Source organism: Manacus vitellinus, unplaced genomic scaffold (assembly GCF_001715985.3).
Source record: "Manacus vitellinus isolate BGI_N305 unplaced genomic scaffold, ASM171598v3 scaffold_6_pilon, whole genome shotgun sequence".
Lineage (NCBI taxonomy): Eukaryota > Metazoa > Chordata > Aves > Passeriformes > Pipridae > Manacus > Manacus vitellinus.
In genome coordinates, this window is record NW_021940750.1 from 8922098 (window position 1) to 8945300 (window position 23203).

At 40.2% G+C, this 23203-nt stretch overlaps 1 protein-coding gene across 2 annotated transcripts; it reads left to right on the forward strand.

Annotated features, from left to right (window-relative positions):
• Window positions 1-4902: 4902 nt before the first annotated feature.
• LOC103760505 (serine/arginine-rich splicing factor 5) lies at window positions 4903-20798 on the forward strand. 2 transcript variants are annotated; one of them, XR_003916269.1, is made up of 8 exons: window positions 4903-4989; window positions 6685-6823; window positions 10320-10390; window positions 11163-11249; window positions 13504-13576; window positions 16372-16622; window positions 17343-17416; window positions 18238-18273. XR_003916269.1 is itself a non-coding variant. In XM_029964098.1 (7 exons), exons 1-7 carry the CDS (start codon window positions 6698-6700, stop codon window positions 19605-19607), a joined length of 834 nt encoding a protein of 277 aa, XP_029819958.1. In that variant the 5' UTR covers window positions 6685-6697; the 3' UTR covers window positions 19608-20798. The 2 variants fall into 2 exon arrangements, 1 of the variants encoding a protein (XP_029819958.1); XM_029964098.1 differs by lacking the exons at window positions 4903-4989; window positions 16372-16622 and adding an exon at window positions 19316-20798 and having other exon boundaries at window positions 18238-18348.
• Window positions 20799-23203: the final 2405 nt, after the last annotated feature.

Sequence of the window (23203 nt, forward strand, 5' to 3'; positions counted from 1 at the left end):
TAGACTACATCTCACCAATAAGATACTGAAATGGATTCCTCCCATGTCTTTGAACACCATACAAGAGTCAGGAAATAATTTCTCAGTTTTGTTCTCTGCTTTGATTTCTGGGACATACATGCAAGAAAATATGTTGGCAGAAACTGCACAACCTCCCATATCTGTCTTTTCTCAGCAAGTCTGTTTGCACCTTATTGCTATTAGTCAGCTGTTCACATCCTGGTGACCTAGCAAGCATTCGAGCAAAATCCTGAGAAACTCTAGCTATTGTCATACCTCAGTGACCCTGATCCTGATACTGTCTGGAAAAGCATGATCTCTCACTACTGCTTTGGGAAACATCTAGTGGTATTCCCACTGTGCAAATAAAGAAGGCACATGGGGGAAAAGGGCTAGATGTCACTAGAAGGTAGAAATGCGAAGCCTGTATTTACAGTTGCAATCCAAGCAGTCTCTGTTCAGCTGCTGCCTGAGTCTGGAGGTATTGCTCATAGGCTTTTCCCTCTTGCACCTAAGCCTTCTCTGTACACCTGTTTCTGCTTTGGGGCAGGCTGGAGCGGGCCATTGAAACTGCTGGACACCTGGACCCCTGTAACAGTCCCCTTTAGGGCCCGAGCACTCCTCTCGCAAATACCCCACATCACAATATCCTGGGGGCCACAAATCTCACCCTGAGTACAAAGACCAGTACAAACCCGCAAGACTGGTGGATTCCTTTGCAAAGTCTCAAGGTGGGTTTGCCACCCATTTGCTCCATAAAAGCCTAATTGCCTAAAATATCTTCACATGAGGAGAGGAACACAAGTTCAATGCTTCATCCCTACCTCCCAGCCCTACACCCTAACCAGGAGAAAACCTAATAGGCTGGGCCAGGGAGCATCTCCTCAGCCTCACCGTATCTCTCTCTCTGAAATAAATAAGCACTCAAGCAATAGGAGAGAAAGCATGAATCCATATCCTCATGGTTTAAGCATTCAGTTTGCAGAAAGAATGCTGCTTCTCTGTCCCTGACAGAGGTATTTTTTAGGTATTTCCTATTAAGCAGTCAAAGGATAAAGACCCTTAGGGTGGGAAACAAGCCCTAGGATGCCTTTCCCAGCACCCCAACCACTAGGTCTCTCCTTACACTTGCTCTCCCTCAGTTTTCCGCTCCATAGTGGCAAAATTTGAATGAGAGGAGCCTCCCTCCTCTACCACCAGAGGCTCACACTGTGGTTAGGACACTTTGGCAGGTGGGAGCCTGAATCTTCAATCTGAGGAAGACAGAAAACCCAAGCTTCCAGAGTAATAGGTATTTTAAACAATAGGCCATTTTACAAAATGTAGCTGTTGGTCTGAACATGTCTTTTGGCAGCCAAAGGAAAGAACAAGTCCTAGTTGGTCCTTGCTAGAAACAGATGTTGGCACTCTTCTATGAGAAAAGACCGTGCTCTGGTTCCCAAGTGGAACAAGGCTCTGGTTTCCTAGCTGCAGAGAGGTGCATCTATACTGAGCAGGGGCAGGATGTTTAGACCTACACATCTCCCCAGTGCTTCCTAGCAGCTTCTCATTCATTCAGTAGCATGCAGGCATTTTTGGTCCCCAGATGTCCTGTACAAGATAGCTCTAGGTCTTGAATGGATTCTTTCTGGACGGCTGGCACCTCTTAGGTGCTTCAGGGTTATTGTCTCCAGTCAGGAATGACTTGCCTGTGGTCCTTAGGAAGGTTCACAGTGGAGCAATGAACTGGGCCCAGCTCTGTCACAATCCAGTCTAAGTGCTGCAGTCATCCAACTATTTAAAACCTTTTCCCAGACCATTGATCTAGTTCTTTAATTGCTGTTGTGGCTTTTTGTATGACCCTGTGGCTTTCATTGTACAGATTTGCCTAAAACCAAGGACTACTTTAAACTGCAGAATTAAGAAAGCATTTTATACCCTCTTTATTATTAAGCGCATTCAAACATCACCACCATCACTTTAATGAAGAATTTCTCTCCTGCTACTTCTTACTTGAGTAGGACATAGTACTTAATCTGTGGTACTGAGCCACAGCATCCTGTTTTCTGTCACACAGAAAATAAAATGTCTTCTTCAGGGAAGTGAGAAAGCAGTTCATTTATCCCAGCAGTAAACAGATTGTGGTTTTTAAGTATCCTGATTCCAGATAAGTATTTGTTTACATTTGTAGGTGTGCAGTCAGGACACTAGTAGCTCCCAGTGGGCTTTCAGATGTGCTTCTGAGAGACCAGTCTTTTTGTGCAACCAAAATAATGAGGGAAATAAAACACAGCTTTATTACTAAAGTTGACTTTGTGTGCGATAGCTTCCAGAAACACTATCCATATACTAGAGGCAATGCTACAGATTCTCCTAATGATATATTTCATGCCTTTTACCACCCATGCAGAGTGTCCACAACCAAGAAAGCGAAAGCAGGACTCCAGCCCAGCTCAGGCACTGCTGGAACAGCCGGAGCTGCGTTCCAGACACACAGCTGCATTCTTTCCCACTGACATGACCCCAGAGGCTGCAGAGACGCAGGCTAAAACCGAAAAAGCTTTAATTGGGCTTCTAGTATGACATCTTTATTATTGCCAGTAACTCCAATCCTTATTACTCCCATACCATTCCAAGACTGCCACCTAAGGAGCTTTTTTCTGCTTCTGAGCTTCATAATGCAGCAGTTCGAGCACACAGGCACACAGAGACTCTTCTGCTGCTCCTGTAATAGTCCAGCTCTGCCACCTACATAGAATTTGCACAGAAAGTCACAGTGTTGCCATTTTGAGTGTCCAGGACAGTCTTATCAAATAAAGAAGTAAAATAGCCTTACAACTGAACATTGTATTCAAAGTTCTAAGACATACTTGCACCAGCTACAGCCACCCACATTTTCTTTTTTAATCACAGTTAGCTGTGTTCAGCTGTCACATTCCTCCATTTTCTTACCAAATAATAGTTCACATCAGCTGCTTTGTGATAAAAGTCAACAGCATCCTGGGCTGCATTAGTCAGAGCACTGCTGGAGGGTCAAGGGAATTGATCTTGCCCCTCTATGCAGCACTGGTGAGGCCATACCTGGAGTATTGTGTCCACAAAAGAAACATGGACTTGGTGAAGCAAGTCCAGCACAGGGCCACAAAGATGACTGTGGGACTGGAGCATCTCTAATATACGGAGAGGCTAAGAGACCTGGGATTGTTTAGCCTGGAGAAGGCTGAATGTGTATCAATACCTAATGGGAGGGAATGAAGAAGAGGGAGCTGCACTCTTCTCACTAGCATCCACTGACAATTGAAGCCCATGACATTTTATCTGAACACAAGAAAACACTTTTTTTACTCTAAGGGTAGTTAAACACTGGATCAGGTTGTCCAGAGAGGTTGTGGAGCCTCCATCTGGGGAGATATTAAAAAGTTGAATGGACAAGATCCTGGCAAGCTTGGGGGATTGGACCAGATGATCTCAAGGGGTCACTTCCAACCTAAAAGATTCCGTTTATTACATGGATGTTGAATGTATAGGTTATCTCCATCCTGAAGAATAATTAGAGGGCAGTAAATTTCAACGATGCCTAAATTTAACATACAATATCATAGATGTAACTAAGATATTTACTTCAAGTTAAAGCAGGAAATACAGACATGATGCTGTCAGACAATGGGGGAAAATGGGCAAACCAAACTGTCATTATATTTTAAAGTACTTGGACAGTGAAGACTTAACAAGCTATGCTACACTGAAGAAACAGGTAACAATTTTTATCTTGATCATCATACTGTAAAATGTCATTAATGACACTAAGAATTCCACAAAGTGAGTACATCTGATACTGATAAACCAGGAAAGTAGTGTGCTGTTTATGCATGGAAAAACTGCTTCTGCCCTACAGTCCTGGATCTTCACTAGCCAGTTTTCCCCACCCAGGGTTTCCCTCTGGGGTCAGTGACATTATAGCAGTATTGTGGTTTTATCCAAAGCAGTACAATTCTGTGTGCTGAAGAGGAGAAGAAGGTGGTAGTAAGGGGCTAGCCACAGCAACCTTTTATTGGCAGAACTGAGTGCCTAAGTGTAACACTTCAGATGAGTTCTTTGGACGTGTGACTTTGCTCCCCCACTTATTAAGCAGAAGTGACACCCAACTTTTTTGCCGTGTCTTAGCAAAAGTCAGAGGCAGTTCAGCACCAACAGCTTCCCCAGAGACGCTGTGGGTGCCCCATCCTTGGAAATGCTCAGGGCCAGGTTGGGTGAGGCTCTGAGCAGCCTGGTTGGTGAGAGGTGTCCGTGTCCAGGACCTGGCGCTGGAGCGGGATGACCTCCGGGGTCCCTCCCAACGGCCCCTCCGCGCCTACACTTCCCGTGGTGCCGCGCGGCGCGGCGCGGGCGGGGCGGGTGAGCGCAGGCGCAGTGGGGTGGCGGCGGTCGGAGCAGCCGGACAGCCATTGTCGCCGCGGCCGCACCGCAGGGCTCCGCACGCCCGCAGGACCTCGCCGCTCCGCCGACGGTGTGTGGCGGCCCCCCTCGCTTGGGGGAGGCCGGGGCGGGCGCGGGGAGCATCGGTGGGGTCTGGTGCCGGGCCCCGCGGTGGGGTGGGGAACGGGCCGAGGTGGGGGAGCCGCGGGCGGCGGCCGCGCTGGCGCCGCGCGCGCCGAGGCCCGGCGCTGCGGTGGAGCGCGGCCGGGCAGGCCCGCGCTCGCATCGCTGCCCGCGCGGCGGGACAGGCTGATCCGGGCGGGGTGGCCGGGGGCCGGCGTGTTTGGCAGGCGAGCGCACAGCTTTTCGGAAGAGCGGAGGGGCCGGGGCCTCTGCGTGGGCCGGCGCCCGCGGTGCGCGGGCCTGTGCACAGGGCCCTCCTGCTTGGGCAGGCGGCGGGCCTGGCGCAGCCCCGGCCCATCTCGGCCGCTCGAAAGGAGGGAGGAGCAGATGGCCGGTTGCTGTGGGGCCGTGCTTCTCAACGGCTTTTCCTTATTTTGTGAGCCGCCAGCGAGCGAACTCGGTGGGATTGCGGTAGGAACAACGTGTGAAGCTCCGCGCCTTGCAAGTGTCAATACAGATCTCGCAGCGACTGTAGTCTCTGATGGTTGAATAAATAACGCGCAGGCGAGTTGTTCGCACCTCTTTCGCCTGTCCGTGACAGTTTCAGTGGTGGTCAGTTCCACTCACCCACCCCGTATTCATTTCCTTCTGCGGTTAATCTCCCCACCTTGTTTTCCTACAGCTAAAAATACTGAACAGCAGCTACGCAGTCGTTTTAGTCTTTCAAATCTATGTTGCTCCCCAAATGAGCGCTATTGCCAGAGTGGCTATTCTTGCCGTGTTCTAAAGCACACAGTTACGTAAGGCTGTCTTTTCTCTGCAAGGGCTTGCCTTTCCCTTAATACCCGCTGCTGGCCTTCCCGGTGTTTGCGTGGTAAGGGTGCACCAGGGAAACCGGGGTACTCCACTCTTCTCGAGGGAGGTGAACCAGCCCACTGAACTGAATTTCTGTGTGGGCATTAAAATGCACGTGTGAGCACAAAGGAGAGGATGGCTACAAAGGGCAGCGTTTTGGAGGAAGCACAAAACTTTCCACATGAAAGTGATTAAATAAATAGCCATCACCTCAGGTCGTGGTTCGGGGATGTCTGAGGCGAGTCTGAGTGCTGTCACAGTTCAACCCCTCGCCCCATAAAAAGCCCAGTACCCAGTTTTCCAAAATTTTGGCACTTCTCACATGGCACAGTGAGTCTGAGTAAAGAAACTAATCAAAAGAGACCTAATGGGTGTTTGTTAAATCGCACTAATTCAAAATACTGTATCCAAATTGACTGGAATTATTTTCACAGCTAATATGATATGTTGTCTGTTTATTCTGCCTGCTTTACAGCCCAGTATTGTAAGGCAAAATCACATCGTATTTTCATTCCGTACAGCTTGGATTATTTGTTTATTGTATGACAGCAAGCTCACTGAGTGAGCCAAATAATATTTTCCAGTTACAAGAACTTAAAAAATTTCTAAATCACGTAAACTGAAAAAGTGACACCTCAGGGTAAGCAATGGTGTTTTCATAAAGTATCTCGAATTATGTATCCTAGATCAGTAGATAGTTTTGAAAATACGAATATCCAAAATAGCGATTTTTTAAATTTTTGCTGTTGTTGAAATCTCATAATGAAAAAATGTTTTTTCAGAACCTGGCAGACTGTTAAAATAAGGTATTTATGGTTACTGGAAATGGAAACAATTTGATGATGACCGTTTATCTCTTTTATGCTAATACAGCTTTTATTGCAGCAGTTCTTCCAGGTCAAAGCAAAATTTTTATGTTTCAATGTTTAGTATAACAGTTTTGTTCTTTTTTTTTTTCAACTGCTGCTAACCCAGTAATTTAATCTTTGAGGTTAATTTAATCTTTCATGCTTTGTGATACAAAAATCTTACTAGTCTGACAGCAAACAAAAATGTTATTTCAGGTATAAGAAGTCGTTAAGTTACATGCTTAAAAAGGAGAAAATGGGGAGTTCTGTGTGGGTTCTAGCAGAAGTCAGCAAGACAGGATTTTTTCACTTCTCTTGATATAGAGAATTGGGTTTTTAACATATACCTGGAGGACAGTAAAATCAAATCCTATTAAACCAAGATTTCTGAGATGTAAAAGTGATCTTAATGACCCTATTTTAAGTTTGTTAATCTGATAAACAGTGCTGTTTTGTTTCTTAGCATCAACTTTAAGATGAGTGGCTGCCGTGTCTTTGTTGGACACTTGAGCTCACGTGCTCGTGAACGGGATGTGGAGAAATTCTTCAAGGGATATGGTCGCATACGAGAAATCCATCTAAAAAATGGATTTGGATTTGTGGTAAGTAATAACCTTGTTTTCCTTCCTCTTGCTTGTAGATACTAACCTTGCTAGGCTGATGTCAAGGAAGGGAAGATGATTAAAAGAATAATAGTTGCAATTGGAAATGGAAAATATTAATATACATTTCAGACCGCTTTTCAGAATTTGGGATTACAGTCCAAGTTTTGCTCAAAGTCTTGGTAATATTCTAGCTTCATTAAATACATTGTTTGATCAAAGGCTTTCATGGATTTAAAATTTATCTCTCATTTCTGAAGACTGTATAAATATCCTGTTATGGCAGCGCAAAATTTTACAGAGTCCTCATCTGGAGAAAAGTTTATACAGAACCACTTAGGTTCCTCTCTCAGTCCTTATAAGCTGTCTTATAACAAGTCCGCTTGCTCATATCTCTAAATCACGGCCTGACATAAAACCAGAGTCGCTGGCTAAAACAACAGGTATAACAGGTGCCTGCTGGTGGACTAAAGCAGCACAGCTTTTGATTCTTGTAGCTGAAGTTAGTCACATTCACCATCAATACGTGTTAACAGGGCCTATGTGTCTGTCACACTGTTGAATGAAATAGATGGTTCATTGGATTTCAGTTTCCTGGCACTGCTTTCTAGAGCTCTATGCTCCTAAACTGTTGTCCAAATTTTGCGGTTCTGCGGGTTCCCAAATTGACTCAGGATCAGCCCATCTCTTAAATATTACCTCCTGAGAACTGAGAATTAGCTGTTCTGCAGCACTGAGTTCAAACTGGAAAGGGTGATACTGCCCTCACACTGTGGCAGGTTTACATGCCGTTCTTTCTGCCAAGATCAGTCCCTTGAGTGAAGTTATAGGAAAAGATAAAAAAAACAGGCTTTGCCTACTTTAGCTTTGTATGAGTATTGTTCCTTAATGCCTACACATGCTGGTTCCTGGTTGCCCTGCAGTATGAGCTACTTCTTGTTGACTGCCAGTAGGTAAATATGTGTCTCCTAAAGTCCGGAGGTAAATGGCTGATCTAGACGCGAGCCTGGGTTTATTTAGAGTGCTTTTTCCAATTGCCGCTATTTCTCAATCCCCTTTCTCTGAGTGTTACTCTTCTCTTCTTGGGCAGGGCTGTTGACTCATTCAGGAACAACTTCTGTTCAACTCCTGTAAGCGAGTCAGTCAGTCCTCCCTCCTCTCTTCTCTGGTTCCCAGGCAGAACCATTTTCCTTTCAAAGCTCACTAATAAGATTGAATAATTGTCTCATAAATTTATCTAAAAATTTTAATTGTTCTCAGGATAAAATTTTTTTTCCTTTCAACTAAAGAAACCTTTCCCCCCCCTCCCCATCATCTCCCCATCCCCCCCATCCTCCCCCCCCGGTCATCCCATCACTCTGCACCCACATGAGGAAATCATTTCTGTTGTCAATGTGACTATGTTTTAGGTTTTGGAAGATTCTGACTGGATCCCCTTGGAGCTGCCCTTTCTTCAGGCTGAACAAACACAGCTCTCTCAACCTTTTTTTGTTCTCCAACCTTCTGATCAGTGTTGGTGGCCCTCTGGTAGCCTCATTCCAATTTTTCAATGTCTTTCATGAGCTGGAGGGACCAAAACTGGACACAGTGTTCCAGGTGTGGCCTAACAAATGCCAAGTAGGGTGGGATAACTGGATCCCCTGGTCTGCTGCTTGTGCTCCTACTTATGCAGCCCAGGATGAGGTTTGCTTTCATTGTAGCAAGGCCACACTGCTGACTCATGCTTAGCTGACTTTCCACAAGGATTTCCATGTCCTTTTCGGCAGAGCTACACTCCAGCCCCTCAACCCCCAGCCTGTTCTGCTCTTAGGACTATTTTAACTCAGGTGCAGGACTTCATGTTTGTATTTTGTTAAAACTTGTAATTCTTGTTTGCCTTACCTTTCAGCCTAGCAAGGTCTTTCTGTGGGATGGTTTTTCCTTCTGGTATATCTGTTTCTCCACCCACTTTGGTGTCAGGCACAAAATTGGTGAGGGTGCACTTGATCCTGTCATCCGTCTAATTTATAAACACATTGAAGGCATCATTTGTGGCACTTCCCTTGCCATGTTTTTGCCTGTTGATCTGGGTTTGGTTATTTAAGATCTGTATTTATAGAGCCACTCACAAAACCAAGTGAACATTGTTGTAGTGTTAAAAGCATGTTTCATTGTGCTTGATTGAAATCATTGCTTGTTCTGTGAAACTTATTATATCTACTTAAATTTTGTAGATTTCAGGGTGTAATGTTTTTAAACTTCAGATCATAAAGCTAGATAGACTTGAAGACATTCAGTTTGTTAGAAACTAGCTGAAATAATGGGAGTTGTAGGTGCTGACTATTGATACTCTTAAATGCTAGGCGTAAATTTTCTCAAGATAATCTTTGCAGCATCATGCGAAGATGTGTGATGTTTCACTTGGTAGTGAAACAGATTTGAGTGCAGAATGGGGAAGATTGATTAAGTCAGTATTGCTTCTGAAAAGCAGTTTACGGTTATGCAAACACTTTCTTGAGAAACTTCTTCTCTGTTGTTCATTGCTCACAAGCTGCAGTTCCACTATTTTTTCTCTCCGTCTACACTTGCTTCAAGCAGTCCCTACCCAGCTGCTTGTTCTCTCTGCTTTATTTCTTTCCTTTGTCCCCTTGCCTCACATGGCGTTCCTGCAGTTGTACAACCACATAATGAACCTACCTGGGGAGCTGATCTGTTTGAAAAACAACACTGTCTTTTTCACCCCACCTCCTGCACAAAATGTGCTATTTTTCATCTGGGTACGTTTCTTGACCTAGTTTCCTGCAGAGCTGTACAAATAGCTTTGGCAAGAACCAGTGGGCTGGATAGTGGGCAGAGACTACTCAGGCTGACTAAAGCAGCATTTCTGCCAAAAACGAAGTGAGAGATTCCGTTGGAACACTGTATGGAATTATGCATGTTATAGCTAATCTGGACCTGCAGGTGGCCAGTGCTGAAGACGGGCTTATGTTTCATATTCTTCTTACAAGGGCACCTTTTTGCCCAGCTAGTGAGCTGAATTCACTCAGAAAAAAATTAGAAGGGCTTTTTTTCTGGTTTACTCTTTCTTTGCCAATTCAGTAAGAACTGAATTAGCCCCAGAACTCTTAAGAGGATTTTGGGAGTGCACAAATCTCCTGCTTTTGTTTGCAGTTGATCAGCTCATGTTATTATGTAGGATTTCCCTGTATATAGGGCTGTGTTTTAAACTGTATGCCTTGAAATAATTCTCTCCACCTCTCCCCAAAAGTATTTTAGATACATCTATAGTAAACCAGGTCATTTAATTAATTTATTTTATAGAGGTCCTGCAAATAGTTATTCTGAAACAACTGAAAGAGGCAAAAGGAGTTTGTGGGTGTACTATGAATTCACTTTCTTGTTCAAAGTTCTGGGTGATACTTGCTGCAGAAATCTAAAATTTATAAAGAACACATACTTCCTAGTATTTGCATATAACGTGAGGGAAAAGATTTTTTTATTCCTATTTTCTTTCTAGGAATTTGAAGACCACAGGGATGCTGATGATGCAATTTATGAACTAAATGGTAAAGAGTTGTGCGATGAAAGGTAAGCGTGATATAATTTCCCTTAAGAACAGAAAAAGTGCTTTGCATCCAAATGCAGTGTATTATCTTGTGCTCTGATGCCCATTTCTTTTGACTCTGTGGTGGGATACTTTAAAGGCATTCGTGTTGATTCAGGCTATAGTCTTCTATAAGACAGATTAGTTTGGGACTGGAGGAAGAGTGGTTTGGAGCAGGGCTGACTGTTTTCTCTACTTGCACTTAGTTCTCTTTCAAAGCTAACTCAGGGTCTTGTTATTAGAAGAAATATTAGTAAGAGGGAATTAAACTTATTTGTTATTTATCTGTCTGTTGACCAGAAAATAAGATGATAAACCTGTCATCATTTGGAGCGTTGCCCTTCAGTTTTCAGCAATGGGGACTATGGTCATTGTATGTTACTGTAATTTTTATTATGATTGTGGAAGCTGGATTTTAGGTCATTAGGTTTTTGTTACTTATTTTGGTACTCTTTTGTCTCTGTAGTTATTCTTGGGCTCTAGTTAAGCAAATTCAGGTGTATCAGTCTAAATTACAGACCTATGACAATTTTCATGAAAAGTCTGAGGGATATGAATGAGAAAAGAGAAACCCACTGGTCTGACTCTTTAAGAAATGCCAGTGATTGTGTTATAAATCATTCTTTGCAAGGGCAAGATAATTCCTGTTTGTGTACATGTGCTTCCAATTGTGAAAGATTTTTAAGTCAGTGTCAAATACTTGAAGTTCGTTGGTTTATTTTTTCATGTGCTGTTTCATTTTGTTCCTGTCATAAGGGTCACAATTGAGCATGCTCGAGCCCGAAGAGGAAGGGGGAGATTCTCACAACGGTTCAGTTACTATCAGTCTCAGAGTGGATCTAGGTAGGTGGTCTGGACTCTTTTTCCTCCCAACACAGTAACTGAAGAACTGGAGTGAAAAATTGTTTTTTCTTGTGATTTAGGGATCCAGCACTGCTCTTGTATAGCTTCACAAATACGTTCTCAAACTGTGTAGGTCCATTACTATTATTTGCCTTCTCTGTCTGAGAAGAGTGTGGATTTTAAAGCTGTTAACTGTCTCACAGAGGTTCACAAACGTATTATGAAATGCTCCCTTGCCATATTGTAGGCACTAGGTTGGTCTTGCTTCCTACCATCACGTAAATTATGTGAAGGAGTATTGTTGCAGTTGTAATGGCTGTTTTTAACACTAAGTCAAGAAAAATGCCAGACTTAGCATCTTGAAGCTTTTGTCATCAAACTGAGCTTACATGCTAAGTAGAATTATTGTAGAGCAACAGTTCAAGGTACTTACTGTCTAACCAAACTTTCACATTTCCAGTTGTATGGTTATCAAAATGCTTAGGTCAGCACAGGCTAGAAAAGGAGCAGTGCTAGGGCACAAGATACTAACACGTGCAGAAGTGTTTAGATACCAGTTGAGTAAGTTTGCTGACCAAGCAGGTGCCTTACTAAAGGAGAATCTCTGTCGAGGGATGGAATCTGAAAAACAGGACATAGCTCTTCTCTAGAATACCTCTAGTGGACTCACAGTATTTGTGGAGTTTTTCATTTTCAATGATTTGAGCCAGTGGTGAACCTTACACCAACTTGCAGTGAAAGTTCTGCAGATTTGAATATATTCCACCACACAACTAGTCATTACATCTTTGTACTTTATATCTGCCTGTGTGAAGTAAAAACTTATGGAAAAGTTTGCTCTGTAGAAGCATTTATAGCTGTGGCCTATGCAGAATAGAGATTGAAAGAAAGACAAAGATATAATGGATAGAAACCTTTGTTTCAAAGTCAGAATTGCTGCCAGTTACAAACCAGTGTCTAGAACATCTGATTTGCATATGAAAGTATGCTAATTAGATCGTTTTTTCTTAGTGGCAGTAACCTTGATGCGGTATGATTGGTCTGAGGTCCGGCTAAAAGTGGACTTGTAAAGTAAGAAGTGTGATTTAAGGTTGTGGGCATCTGACGCTATAGTCAGTTCATGATGTCAGACTGCCAGTGCCAGACAGGAAGAGACTGTGGTTTGCTATAATGGAAAAATGAGACAGCCTGCCAGTTTTGTGACTCTGGGACCTCTGTTTAAATACCTGGAAGATACGGATGTTCTGAAAAAAATTGGGACACTTTGAGGTATGCACTGAAATGAAATTGCCTGTGCTTCAGTGTACAAATCAATATGCACAATTTAGGATTGTGTTTCTGTGGGAGGAGAAGATGAGAATAATTTTCTCTAAGGTCAGTGCTCTCGATTCTTGAATCTTTTTTCTAGTAAAACAAAGTAGTGTCATTGTTAGAATCCTGCATTACTTACCAAAAGACTGGCATACCTTTTTCCGTAATTCTCAAATCTCTTTCTATTCAGAATGACTAGGATTGGGAGCAGAAAAGCCTTGCAAGGGTATTCTTTTCAGATTTACATTCTTTCCAGATGTTTTACTGTCCTGTATGAATATTTTCAAGCCACATATTTTCATTTTTGAGAGGGTCTTTAATTTTTTGTTAAATTGAAGACATCAGCTTTCATTCAGGAACTGTAAACTGCCATAGTTATTTCAGGACAACCAGTTCATTAGCTCTCATTTTACTGAAATAGGAATATTTCTATCAAAAAAACCCCCCTAATATAGATCATGGTGGTATTTAAAAATATTAACAAGTTATTTGGAATTTAGAAGCATGAACTAAAATGCCTTTGAATTGTGCCTTCTAGCTCCCTGACCTGAAGCAGAATGGAACAGCATAAAAAAAGATTAAAAAAAAAAGATTATCTTTTCCATAATATAAGCCAAGCAGGTCAAATACCAAAATTGAACTAAATCTCTTTACATTATTTTCATTCTACCAGACATTTATTTTGGTGTATCTAGAAAAAAAATGGCAACTATATTGACTGCCTTGGTAAAAAGTTCATCAAAATTCTTTTTAATCCCCGTGTAGCAGCTTGCTTCTAGTAGTGGAGACTTAAATATGTTCTTGACTAGGGAGAAGTCTGCAGTCCAGCAACCAGGAAATTACTTCAATCTTACAGTAAACTGTAGAAAATGTCAGATTTCTTAAGTTCAAAATTCCTTACACTGGAGAATTTTTTTCTTTTTTTTCCTTTGAATTCTTCCAGCCGATATGGACCTCCTGTTCGTACCGAACACAGGATCATTGTTGAAAACCTTTCCTCCCGTATCAGCTGGCAGGTGAGTTAGCATCTTATCTTTTTTTCACACCTTATTTTACTACCCTATAAGTAGACTACTTTCAGCCTAGTTTCTTAATAAAGCCATCATAAATATTTAATGTGAACAAAAAGCTTCAGTGATTGCTAAAAATTAGCATTCCAACACTTGAAGAAGTCTTTTGTTTCATAGCTGTACAAATAGCTCTATAACTAGATTTTGTAGTTGGGAAATTATTCTCCCTTACTTGTGTTTACCAACCTTTTGAAGGCTCTAGGTTGTTTCTAAAATACTGAAGCATAACATTCATTCAAATGTCATATCATCCTTTTGTATTGTTACACCTGGAAGTGCATGCCTTTGTTTTGAGTGAAATTTACGGTCATTTCATATGGTTTGCAAAAGACTTTTGTGACCTGATGCATGATTGAGAAGTCTGGTAATACATTGTTATAATGGAGGGAATTTTAAGAGAGCTACTGTATCAAGTATGCTTACTGTAGATATTTTTTAAAAAAAAACCCAGACTTTCAGTACTTGTCATGTGAAGATTTCTTACCACCTTTCATTTTTGTTTTTTTCACCCTTTGCTAATGTTTTGCTAATATCTAGCTGGCTTTTAACAGAATAGCCCTATAATCAATTCCTTTAGTTGTGTTCTGCGTAGTATACAGTCTATATAGAAAGTTCACTTTTTAAGGGCATAGCAACAGATGCTATTTACGAAAGGTGAGTGAATAGTGGAGTTTAGTCTTGCTCTTTAAGCTTTATTCATTAACCTGTATTCAAAGAATATAAAGAGACTTTAATTAATGTACTGAAAGATGCAGTAGATGATGTTGAATGTCCAAAGCCTCAGTCTTGAAGCTACGTCCCCGCGAGGAGGCTGCTCAGCTTGCCTGGAGCTCTGCTGGTGTGTTTCATAAGAGTTTGGGTGCAGTCCATGCAGATAACCAGTTGAACTAATTTTGTTTATCTTCTGCATCACAGGTTCAGAGGGTTCATAATTGTACAGTTGTGTTAATTATTGAATAGCTAAAAAAAAAACTGAGTTGATGTGATGAGCAAGTGGATTTAATCTAAATATCTTCTGGGTATGCTACGCGGTTACATTTATGAAGAGATTGTCACTTGGAAACGACAGTAGGGACCAGAGAAGTAAGCTATAGTGGAGTGTCAAGGAGAATAAATCGTGTTTAGTGTTAAATTTGTAAGTTGAAAAAAAAATTAGCATTTCTTTAAGTTTCTTTTACTTGTGAATATTTATAATGGCTTTATGTGTACTTACATTTTAATCTGAAGCCTATCCAATTCAGATTTCATACTGGTGAATCTTAAGTATTCTAATTAAATGTTTTAATGACTTAAATATATGATAAGTTAGCATAAGAGACTTGACTTCTTGATGTTTGCCTAAATAGACATCATTTGAAGCTAACAACCACATGTAAGCTGCATTTAGTTTTGAAGCTGTACTACTTTGATACTGACTATAGTGTTTTAACTTCTAACTATGCTACTTACACAACAGGTTAAAATAGCTAATGCATTAACAGTAGTGGCATTATTCTTCCCTTCTAATCCTTGAGCTCCTAGGAAGCACAGTTGGTATAGAACCTTGCTTTAAAACTTATGCACCTAATTTCATCTTTTGTGTGTCCAGATCCCCATGCTTTGAGAACATCTGTCTCCTTTAGAAGTTATTATGTTGGGATATAAAAAAAAACAAACAAACAAAAAAACAAACAACCAAGCCACAAAATTGTTAATAGATAATCTCATCTCTAAGTAGTAGACAAACTGTTAGAATTCTCCTACTTTAACGAACGTATTTTTCTGCATGTTCAGAGCTTTCCAACCACCCTCATTAGTTCTTCAGTATCTGTGAATTTTCAAGCAGTTGAGAAAAGTAGGTCTGTGTTACATCAAGATGTATTTTTAATAGGTGTTTGTTTTATTTATGTTTGTCCTACACTTTATATTTTTTTACTGTGAAGGACAACAGGATTTTCTTGTGCTGTTTAAAGTGAATCAGAACAGTAAACTTAGGATAAAATTTGGTTGTTCCACTGGTTAAGTAAAACTAGGTAACTTCAAAACAATCTTCTTAATAACAGAACGTCGAACTTTTATAACACATGCACACTTACCCTGTTTTGAGCAATAATGCCAGCATCTTAATCACGTCATTGCTATTACAAAAGATACTTCCTGTTGATGATTCTTAAGATTTAGCAAGACTGGCAGCCTCAATTTTAAAGCCTAAAGTTATTGAATTAGGAAATAATTATGTAGATTAACAGTTTAAATTTCATTTTGACTTACCAGTCCTGGTCTGGTTAAACTCTCATTGACTTGAGCAGAGCCAAAATCTCTAAACTGAGGTAAACATACGGACATTGGAAGTATTGTTTTTAATGGTACTATAGGGCCTATTTTTCATTGCTATTTCTTTGTGTTAAGTAAGACCTGTGAAACAAGAAAAATTGCTACTTTGCATATGCCGGTTTTTAACAAAACTATTGAATTTTAATTAAAATACTAGATAAAATTAAGCTTTCTCATATTCTGTGGCAAATGTTCTAAAGTTTTTCTTGGCTTTTTGTTTTGTAGTCTTTTCTTCCTTAAGCATATTTCTAACCAAGTGCATTTTGAACCTCTTCTAACAACCTTGATTTGGGTAACCTTCATTTTTCTTGTGTGGAGGAAAAAGAACCAAAGATTTGGGGGTTTTCTAGTGGCTGAAATTCTAGGGTTTGGCCTGTTCTGAATTTTCCTTTTGGTTCCTATGACACTCCTGTTTTTTGGCGATCTAGATCTTGGTTTGCCTGGGTTTGATCTCGATTGGCTAGCACAGATCATCCTCGGGTTCTTTAGCCACTTCTGGAGACTGGAGACTATGTCCAGTGCTTTCAGGGCCTCTGGTACCTCCGTGAAGCATATTGCTATGAGCCATCACTCTGCCTTTCTCATGTAAGAGAGTTCCTCTTGGCCAGCTAGGTATTGGACAAGCAACTCTTTGCTTAAGGTACCTTCTTATATCACCTGCCACTTGTGGCGTTTTGCGGTAAGTAGTCTGGGATTATAAAATACCAGATACTGTTTGGTAAAAGTGCTGCCTTAACTTATACAGATGTTTAGCTTTTTTGTGACCTTTTGCATTATTTGTTTGTGCTTTATCTACTGCTAAGCAAGTAATTTTACTGTTTCTGCGTGTTTCGCCTCTGTTAAGTTTAATACGAGGATTCTATTGACGTGACACTGTAGTGTGACAGATATTCAAGTGAAACTTAAGAAAAAACATTCCCTTTGGAAAATTTTTGATCATATAGTAATTACACGGTTTTGCTTTTAATTTTATTGGGAAGTTGGGGGAGGTGAGCATATAGGATGAATTTGTCTACATATATTGGATTGTCATTTAACTGGGGTGTTAGTTATGAAAATCTGCATTTATACTATGGTACTTCTCATCTCTTATTGTTCTGATTTCAGTGCACATGTTGGTATTTTAAGTATTGCACTGTGTTTTCATAACACCTGTTTTTGGGATGCAGGATTATCTTAAAAGCAGTGTTTTATTCACTGTAGTTGTAAAATGAAGGCTCTTTTCTAAATGCAGCTGCTATTACAGTTTCAAAAACTTTTTTAAAATTATATGTATATTTTTATACATATAAATTGAAAAGCATTAAGCAGTTTTAGCAGAGAAAGCTTTAGGGGAGTATTACTGGTAGCTGACTCATTTGTGTCATGTTTAAGACTAAAATGTTAACTTTTGCTGCAGGACTTGAAAGATGTTATGAGAAAGGCAGGGGAGGTCACCTATGTGGATGCTCACAGAAACAACAGGAATGAAGGGTAAGTTCACTTTGTGTCTAAATCTGTATAACCAAAACTGTTAAGAGCACAATTATTCTTGTGATATAAAAGAAATGAAATATAAATCTATGTTGTGGCTTAGATGCTGAAATTTGTCCAGTTAAAAAAACCAAAACAACACAAAAAACAATCAGTCAGAAAGTAGGAGTTCAGTATTGAACTCAAGTCTCCATACTCTACCATGAAAACAATGTGTGAAAGCAGAAAGGAAAGGGAGAATACTTTTCAACAGTTAATTAAGCTGTCTTTAACTTACTTTCATATAATCACTTATGAGTTGACTCCTGAGGCTAAAATACCTCCTGTCTGTGCCTGGTTTGCACTGCTTCAACAGTCAAAGTCATGGGAAACGAACATAACCAACCTCCACAGAGAACACCTACTTGCCTGCTCTCCATTCCTGATTCTGCAGACTACAAAAGTACAAAGACTGAATTTTTTGTATTCACTGTTAAAAATTCTTAAATAGGGCAGGAGAATCTGCAAGTTTATTTTGTTTCTTGGACAGCTTTGGAATGCAGTTTAGTGGAGGACTGAAAGATACTTCCTCAGCTGGTGTAGGTTTGTGTAGCTTCTTGCACTGTCTCTCATTGCAGATGAGAGTTCTGGTAATGTTAAAAGTATAGATGTGAAAGGTATAGGTGGCTAGTACTGTTAGTGTAATATTTTGCTGTTAACCAAGTTAAAAGTTCGTTTTCAGAAGATAAAACATCAAGCCATGAATCAACAGATTGAAAAAGGGCCAGACGTGTTATCCTTTTTCAGTTTCTCTGAAACTTTTTTTTCATGATGCTAAACAGGGTTGTGGAGTTTGCATCTTACAGTGACATGAAGAGTGCACTGGAAAAATTGGATGGCACTGAGCTGAATGGACGCAGAATTAAACTGACTGAAGACCACAGAAGGCATAGGTATGTCACCTGACCTGATAAAATTCTGCTGAGGGCAGGGATTTGGGTAGTATTGATGCCAAAGTTTTATTATCTAATTTTTTGTCCCCAAGCTAAATTTAAATATCACTGCACAGAACCACTTTCTAGCAATGTAAACAGATTAAGATAAGAAGTAACTTGCTGAAACAAGGTAAATAGAACACTTTGGGATGAGAGTAAGATTTTTTTGTAAGACAAAATGTGATATTATAATGAAAGAACTTTTAAAAAGCTATACATTTTGGTATTAAAAACCTTTAATTTAATGGAAAGTTGTTTCACAGTCCTGTGAAATGTTGATAAATAGTTCTTAAGGCCAGCTTTTTTGTGACAATAAAAGAAAAACAATTAGCTTGCTTGCATTATTCCTAAGGCAGTTCTGCCACTTAGTCATTAAAAAAACATGTTGGCTGAGCTTTTTAATTGTCTTTCTTAAAAATAAATCCATTTCCTTCCATGAAAAAAGGGATGCTTTACTAATTAAGGTGTTAAACTTTTAGGTGTTAAAGTGTGCTGGTGTTCCACACCTTTAGAGACTTTTTTAGCATCTAGAAAGAAACTTACTAATTTTCATGGGCATTTCTAGAGAGAATAAATACCACAGGTATGAAGTTTCATTTCTGTGTTTTTCTTGATAAATGCCTAAAAATTGGTTTGTCTCCTTCTGGCAGGAGCTGGGGGGAGGCATCTTTTATTCAGCAGTTCATATTTTGCCAAACCAGAAGAGAATGTTAAGGCCAGCAGTTCCGGATAGCCTTGACCTAAGATACTGTCATGATGGAGCATAACAGAAATCTAGCAGCACTCTGCAGTAACTGAATGCTGTGAATAGTGCATTCAGATGTTCAGATTGATGTGCTGTGCACACCGAGTAGTTGAGAATTTTAATTGATTGCTTTAAATTTAGTAGGAGTCGAGACTACAGCTTTTAATTGTGTTTCTCTAGAAGCAGATCTCGATCAAGGAGTTACTCAAGATCTCGCAGCAGGTCCAGGTCTACAGGATCTTCCAGATCAGACAGCCGGTCCAGGTCCAGGTCAAGATCAAGGTCCAGGTCCAGGTCTCGCTCTCGATCCCGATCTCGCTCTCGCTCCCGGTCTCGTTCTCGCAGCCGTACTCCTAAAAAGAGTTACTCCCACAAAAGCCACCGCTCCAGCTTGATAGCTTCTTCCCCATCTCCCTCTTCTTCTAAAAGAAAATCTCGTTCTAGGTCGAGCTCTGCTCATAGCCGTAGTTAACCTGCTCTAAGAGATGCATTAAAGCATTTAATTTGATTCAAGTTTCTCGAAGACTTGAGACAAATTATATATGAGAACTGGGAGGGGAAGAGTTAACATGATGAAAGGGTGACCTCCTCTTACATTGCCAAAGTGCCTGTCATCAAATAGGCCATCTCTGTGAGGAGGGGCTGGCTGTCAGCTTTCTTCTTTCAGTGAAGTCTGGAGTGGGAAGTCTTTTTTATTTTTTTCCCTGCTATTAGTAAACATTTCTATCATAGATATATTATGTACACATAATGCTGAGGTAATGGGATGAGACAATACGCTGCTTTCTCCCTATCTTGCCCCCACTTTCCCCTCCACCTCCAAGGCCTTTGACTTCCAAAATACTATGTTAGCTTTTGTCCTTGGTATTAAGTCCGAGAACAGGAAGTATAGATTTTAATCCTTTAAGGTTCTGTGGCTACTTTTCTGTGCAAGAATGAATGGACCAGATGAAATTAGTTTAGAGTTCCCTTTTTTCCCTGTTGCTTGGCTTAACAGGCTGTTTTAAGTTCCAGCTTTACATGACCTTGACAATATGCTTAATTTGCAACAGACTTTCAGGAATACACATTGTTTAGTTGAATATTGCTCATTTGGATAGTGAATCAATACAATGTTAAGCAGTAATGAAAGCTGGAATTTTCTGTTAAAATGAAACATACCATCCAAATGTCAGGATTATTGAGAATCCATTATAATAATTTTACAGTCATTCACTAGTATGTGGTATTGTATGTATAGGCCTTATTTGACAGGTGATTCCATAAAACTGCACAGAAATGTCAATATGCATGTCCATGTTTTTGATGTTTATAAGAGTGACATAGCTTTCATACCCAGAAGTGTGATACTGAATAACATGTGTATGACTAGCAATAGTCTTGATGGAAAGGAAGGTTATTTTAGTAATGAGAGCAGCAAAAAATATCCCAGGAAAAGTGTAGTCAAGTCTCCTGAATGCACAGTTGTTTTGATTAATAGAAATTTCCACTGCAAATACTGTTCGTTCTTAAAATTTGGAATTAGGTACTTTTTTTTAACTTCTGTATCGTTAAAGAAGGGAAATGTTTTTGGGAAAAAATATGTAAATTAATCCCAAAGTCTTACATGTGTTTCAATGTACCATTCCTAATAAAATCAAACCTTTTTCTGGCTTACTTTGCAGTTTCGTTTAATAGTGTTTGTTGTTTACTTCATAAAATCTTTCTGACATGATCACAGAGAAATTTATCTGAAGGTATACCTGTATGGAAGCAAGCAAAATGTAAACTAGAAACAAGTTATGACATGTAAGTAACGAGATCTGACTAACAGGACAGGATAGGATTTTACCGTCATGGCCAACAGTGGCTGTTTGAATGGATGGCAAAATATCCTTTCCTTGCAGACAGGTTTGTGTGATACCTTCTGTTCCACCAGTTCAGCAGAGGAATCAACAACCAAGTGGCCGTAAGTGTTGGAATCTTTCTGTAGGTAAACTCATTTGGTAAACTTTTGAAATACTGTACTAGAGATTCTTATTATAAATATGCACACAACTTCTGTGCATATAAGGCTTCAAGGTTGATACCCTTTATAGAGCCAAGTTACTGGTGACCCTGCCCGTAGGAGGAGTGTTGGAACCAGATGACCTTTAAGGTCCCTTCCAACCCAAACCATTCTGTGATTCTTTGCATGTTTGGCATGATGTGATTTGAATATTCTAGCAGTTCAGAAGGAACTCTAGACAGAAATCACTTTGCAGTGGAATCTTACTAGATATGACTGTTGGGAAAGCTGGAGTATGCTCATCTGTGTTAAATGTCAGCGTTGGTTTTGGTAATTTTGTTAGGCTACCAAAAAAATTCCCCAAAATGTCCACTGCCTCACCTAATACCTTTGAGATTGGCAAGTCCAACGTCAGAGACCTTCGGTGCTTACCTCGCATATTGTTAAAATGTAGAGCGAATGTAGATCTTCTTTATTAATTCTTTCTTGTACAACATTATTTCCCTTCCATAAGTTTCCATTGATTCAGTCAGCAGTGGCAACAGTAAGATGAATATAGACCTAAGAACCAGCCTCCCCTTCTCTCCACTAACACCTTGAGGTTATAAGCAAGTTTAGCATCATCATCATGATTGCAACCATAAATACGCACAGCTTATTTCTGAACCTAAGGCCCAATCTGCCCATAGATTTGTGTTGCTATTAATAATTGTTAGAAGTGGGTTTTTTAAACTATATGACTGAACTGATAGTGGTTTAGTGCAGGAACACCTATGACAGTATTTATTTTCTGTGCTGGCACAGTAGTGATTTAAACCTTTGCTAGCACAGCAGCATCTAAGTTAACTGTAGTGCTGGTTTCTAAATGTAGCAACAGGTAACTAAGGGCTGCAGATTGTAGGGTGGTGTTACCAAGCAATGTGACACAGTGGAAACTGACCTCACTAATTTTTTTTTTATGTTTTTTAAGGTGGCAAGCAGTGGCTCTTTGTTCCCCTAAGATACATAAAGGTGTTTAGGTGAGGAAAAGGCAAGTTTTTGAAATACTAAGAATATTAGAGGTTAACTTTGCAGCTTTCTCAATATTTATTTGAAGGGCAAGGATAGGAATCTTCAGCTAAAACCGGTTTTCTTAAAGGAAAGGTTGAGTCTTTGGTTACTTGACTCTTAGTTGTTCCTTTTGGTGTATTAATTTTGGTGCCTGGAGAAATAATGGATTTCGAAGCCCCAATTTTTATTTATTGTGTATGTGACTTCCATGACTTTTTCTGTATCAAAAAAAGCCTAAGTCCTTAAAAAAATATACATGGGGAGAAGGCGGACCAGTGGTCTGATGTCACACACTCCCCCTTTCCTGCTGTGTCACCACCAGACTTGGTTTTTCTTAAAAAGGACAAGCTATGAATAGCAAATGGGATTTTTTTTTTCTTTTAGGAAAAAAAAATAACAAAAACACAACTCAAACCTCAAGACTCATATCGGGAAGTCTTAACAATTTTGCGCAGATTTCAGAGCAGTGCAGCCCTGTTTGGCACGTGGTAGAGTTGGAAATGAAAACTACATTTTTCATTCGGGAGTAAAGTTTCAACCTTATCTGACATGTAAAATGAGCTACGACTGTGTACACTTAATGAATTGCTTTAATGAATTGCTTTAAAGGGTGATTCATGGTGCCACTCTAAGCTGGTCATGTTTGACCTCAGCCTGGGCCAAACTCAATCTGGAATTTGTGGTTTTGGGGCATATGGGTTAGTGCAGAGGGGTTAAATTAAAAGGACAATTCAGCAACCTGAATAAAATACTTATTTGGTGGTCTGCAAGCTAAGAATACAGTCTTGAGAGGAAAGAAGAGGGACTGGGATGGATAGAAGCCATGAAGGGAAAAAACAGGGAGTTTTGAGTTTTGACAGGTGGCAGTTTCAGTGTCAAGACGAGACCACAGACAGGAATACAACCTTCATACTCATCAACAGTTCAAATTTAGAGGTTTCCTCTAACACATGACCCTGAGATAAATTGAGATAAGTGCTTGTTGGTTTTTCTTAAAAATATTCGATGTTCTGCTGAAGAGCAAAAAGGTC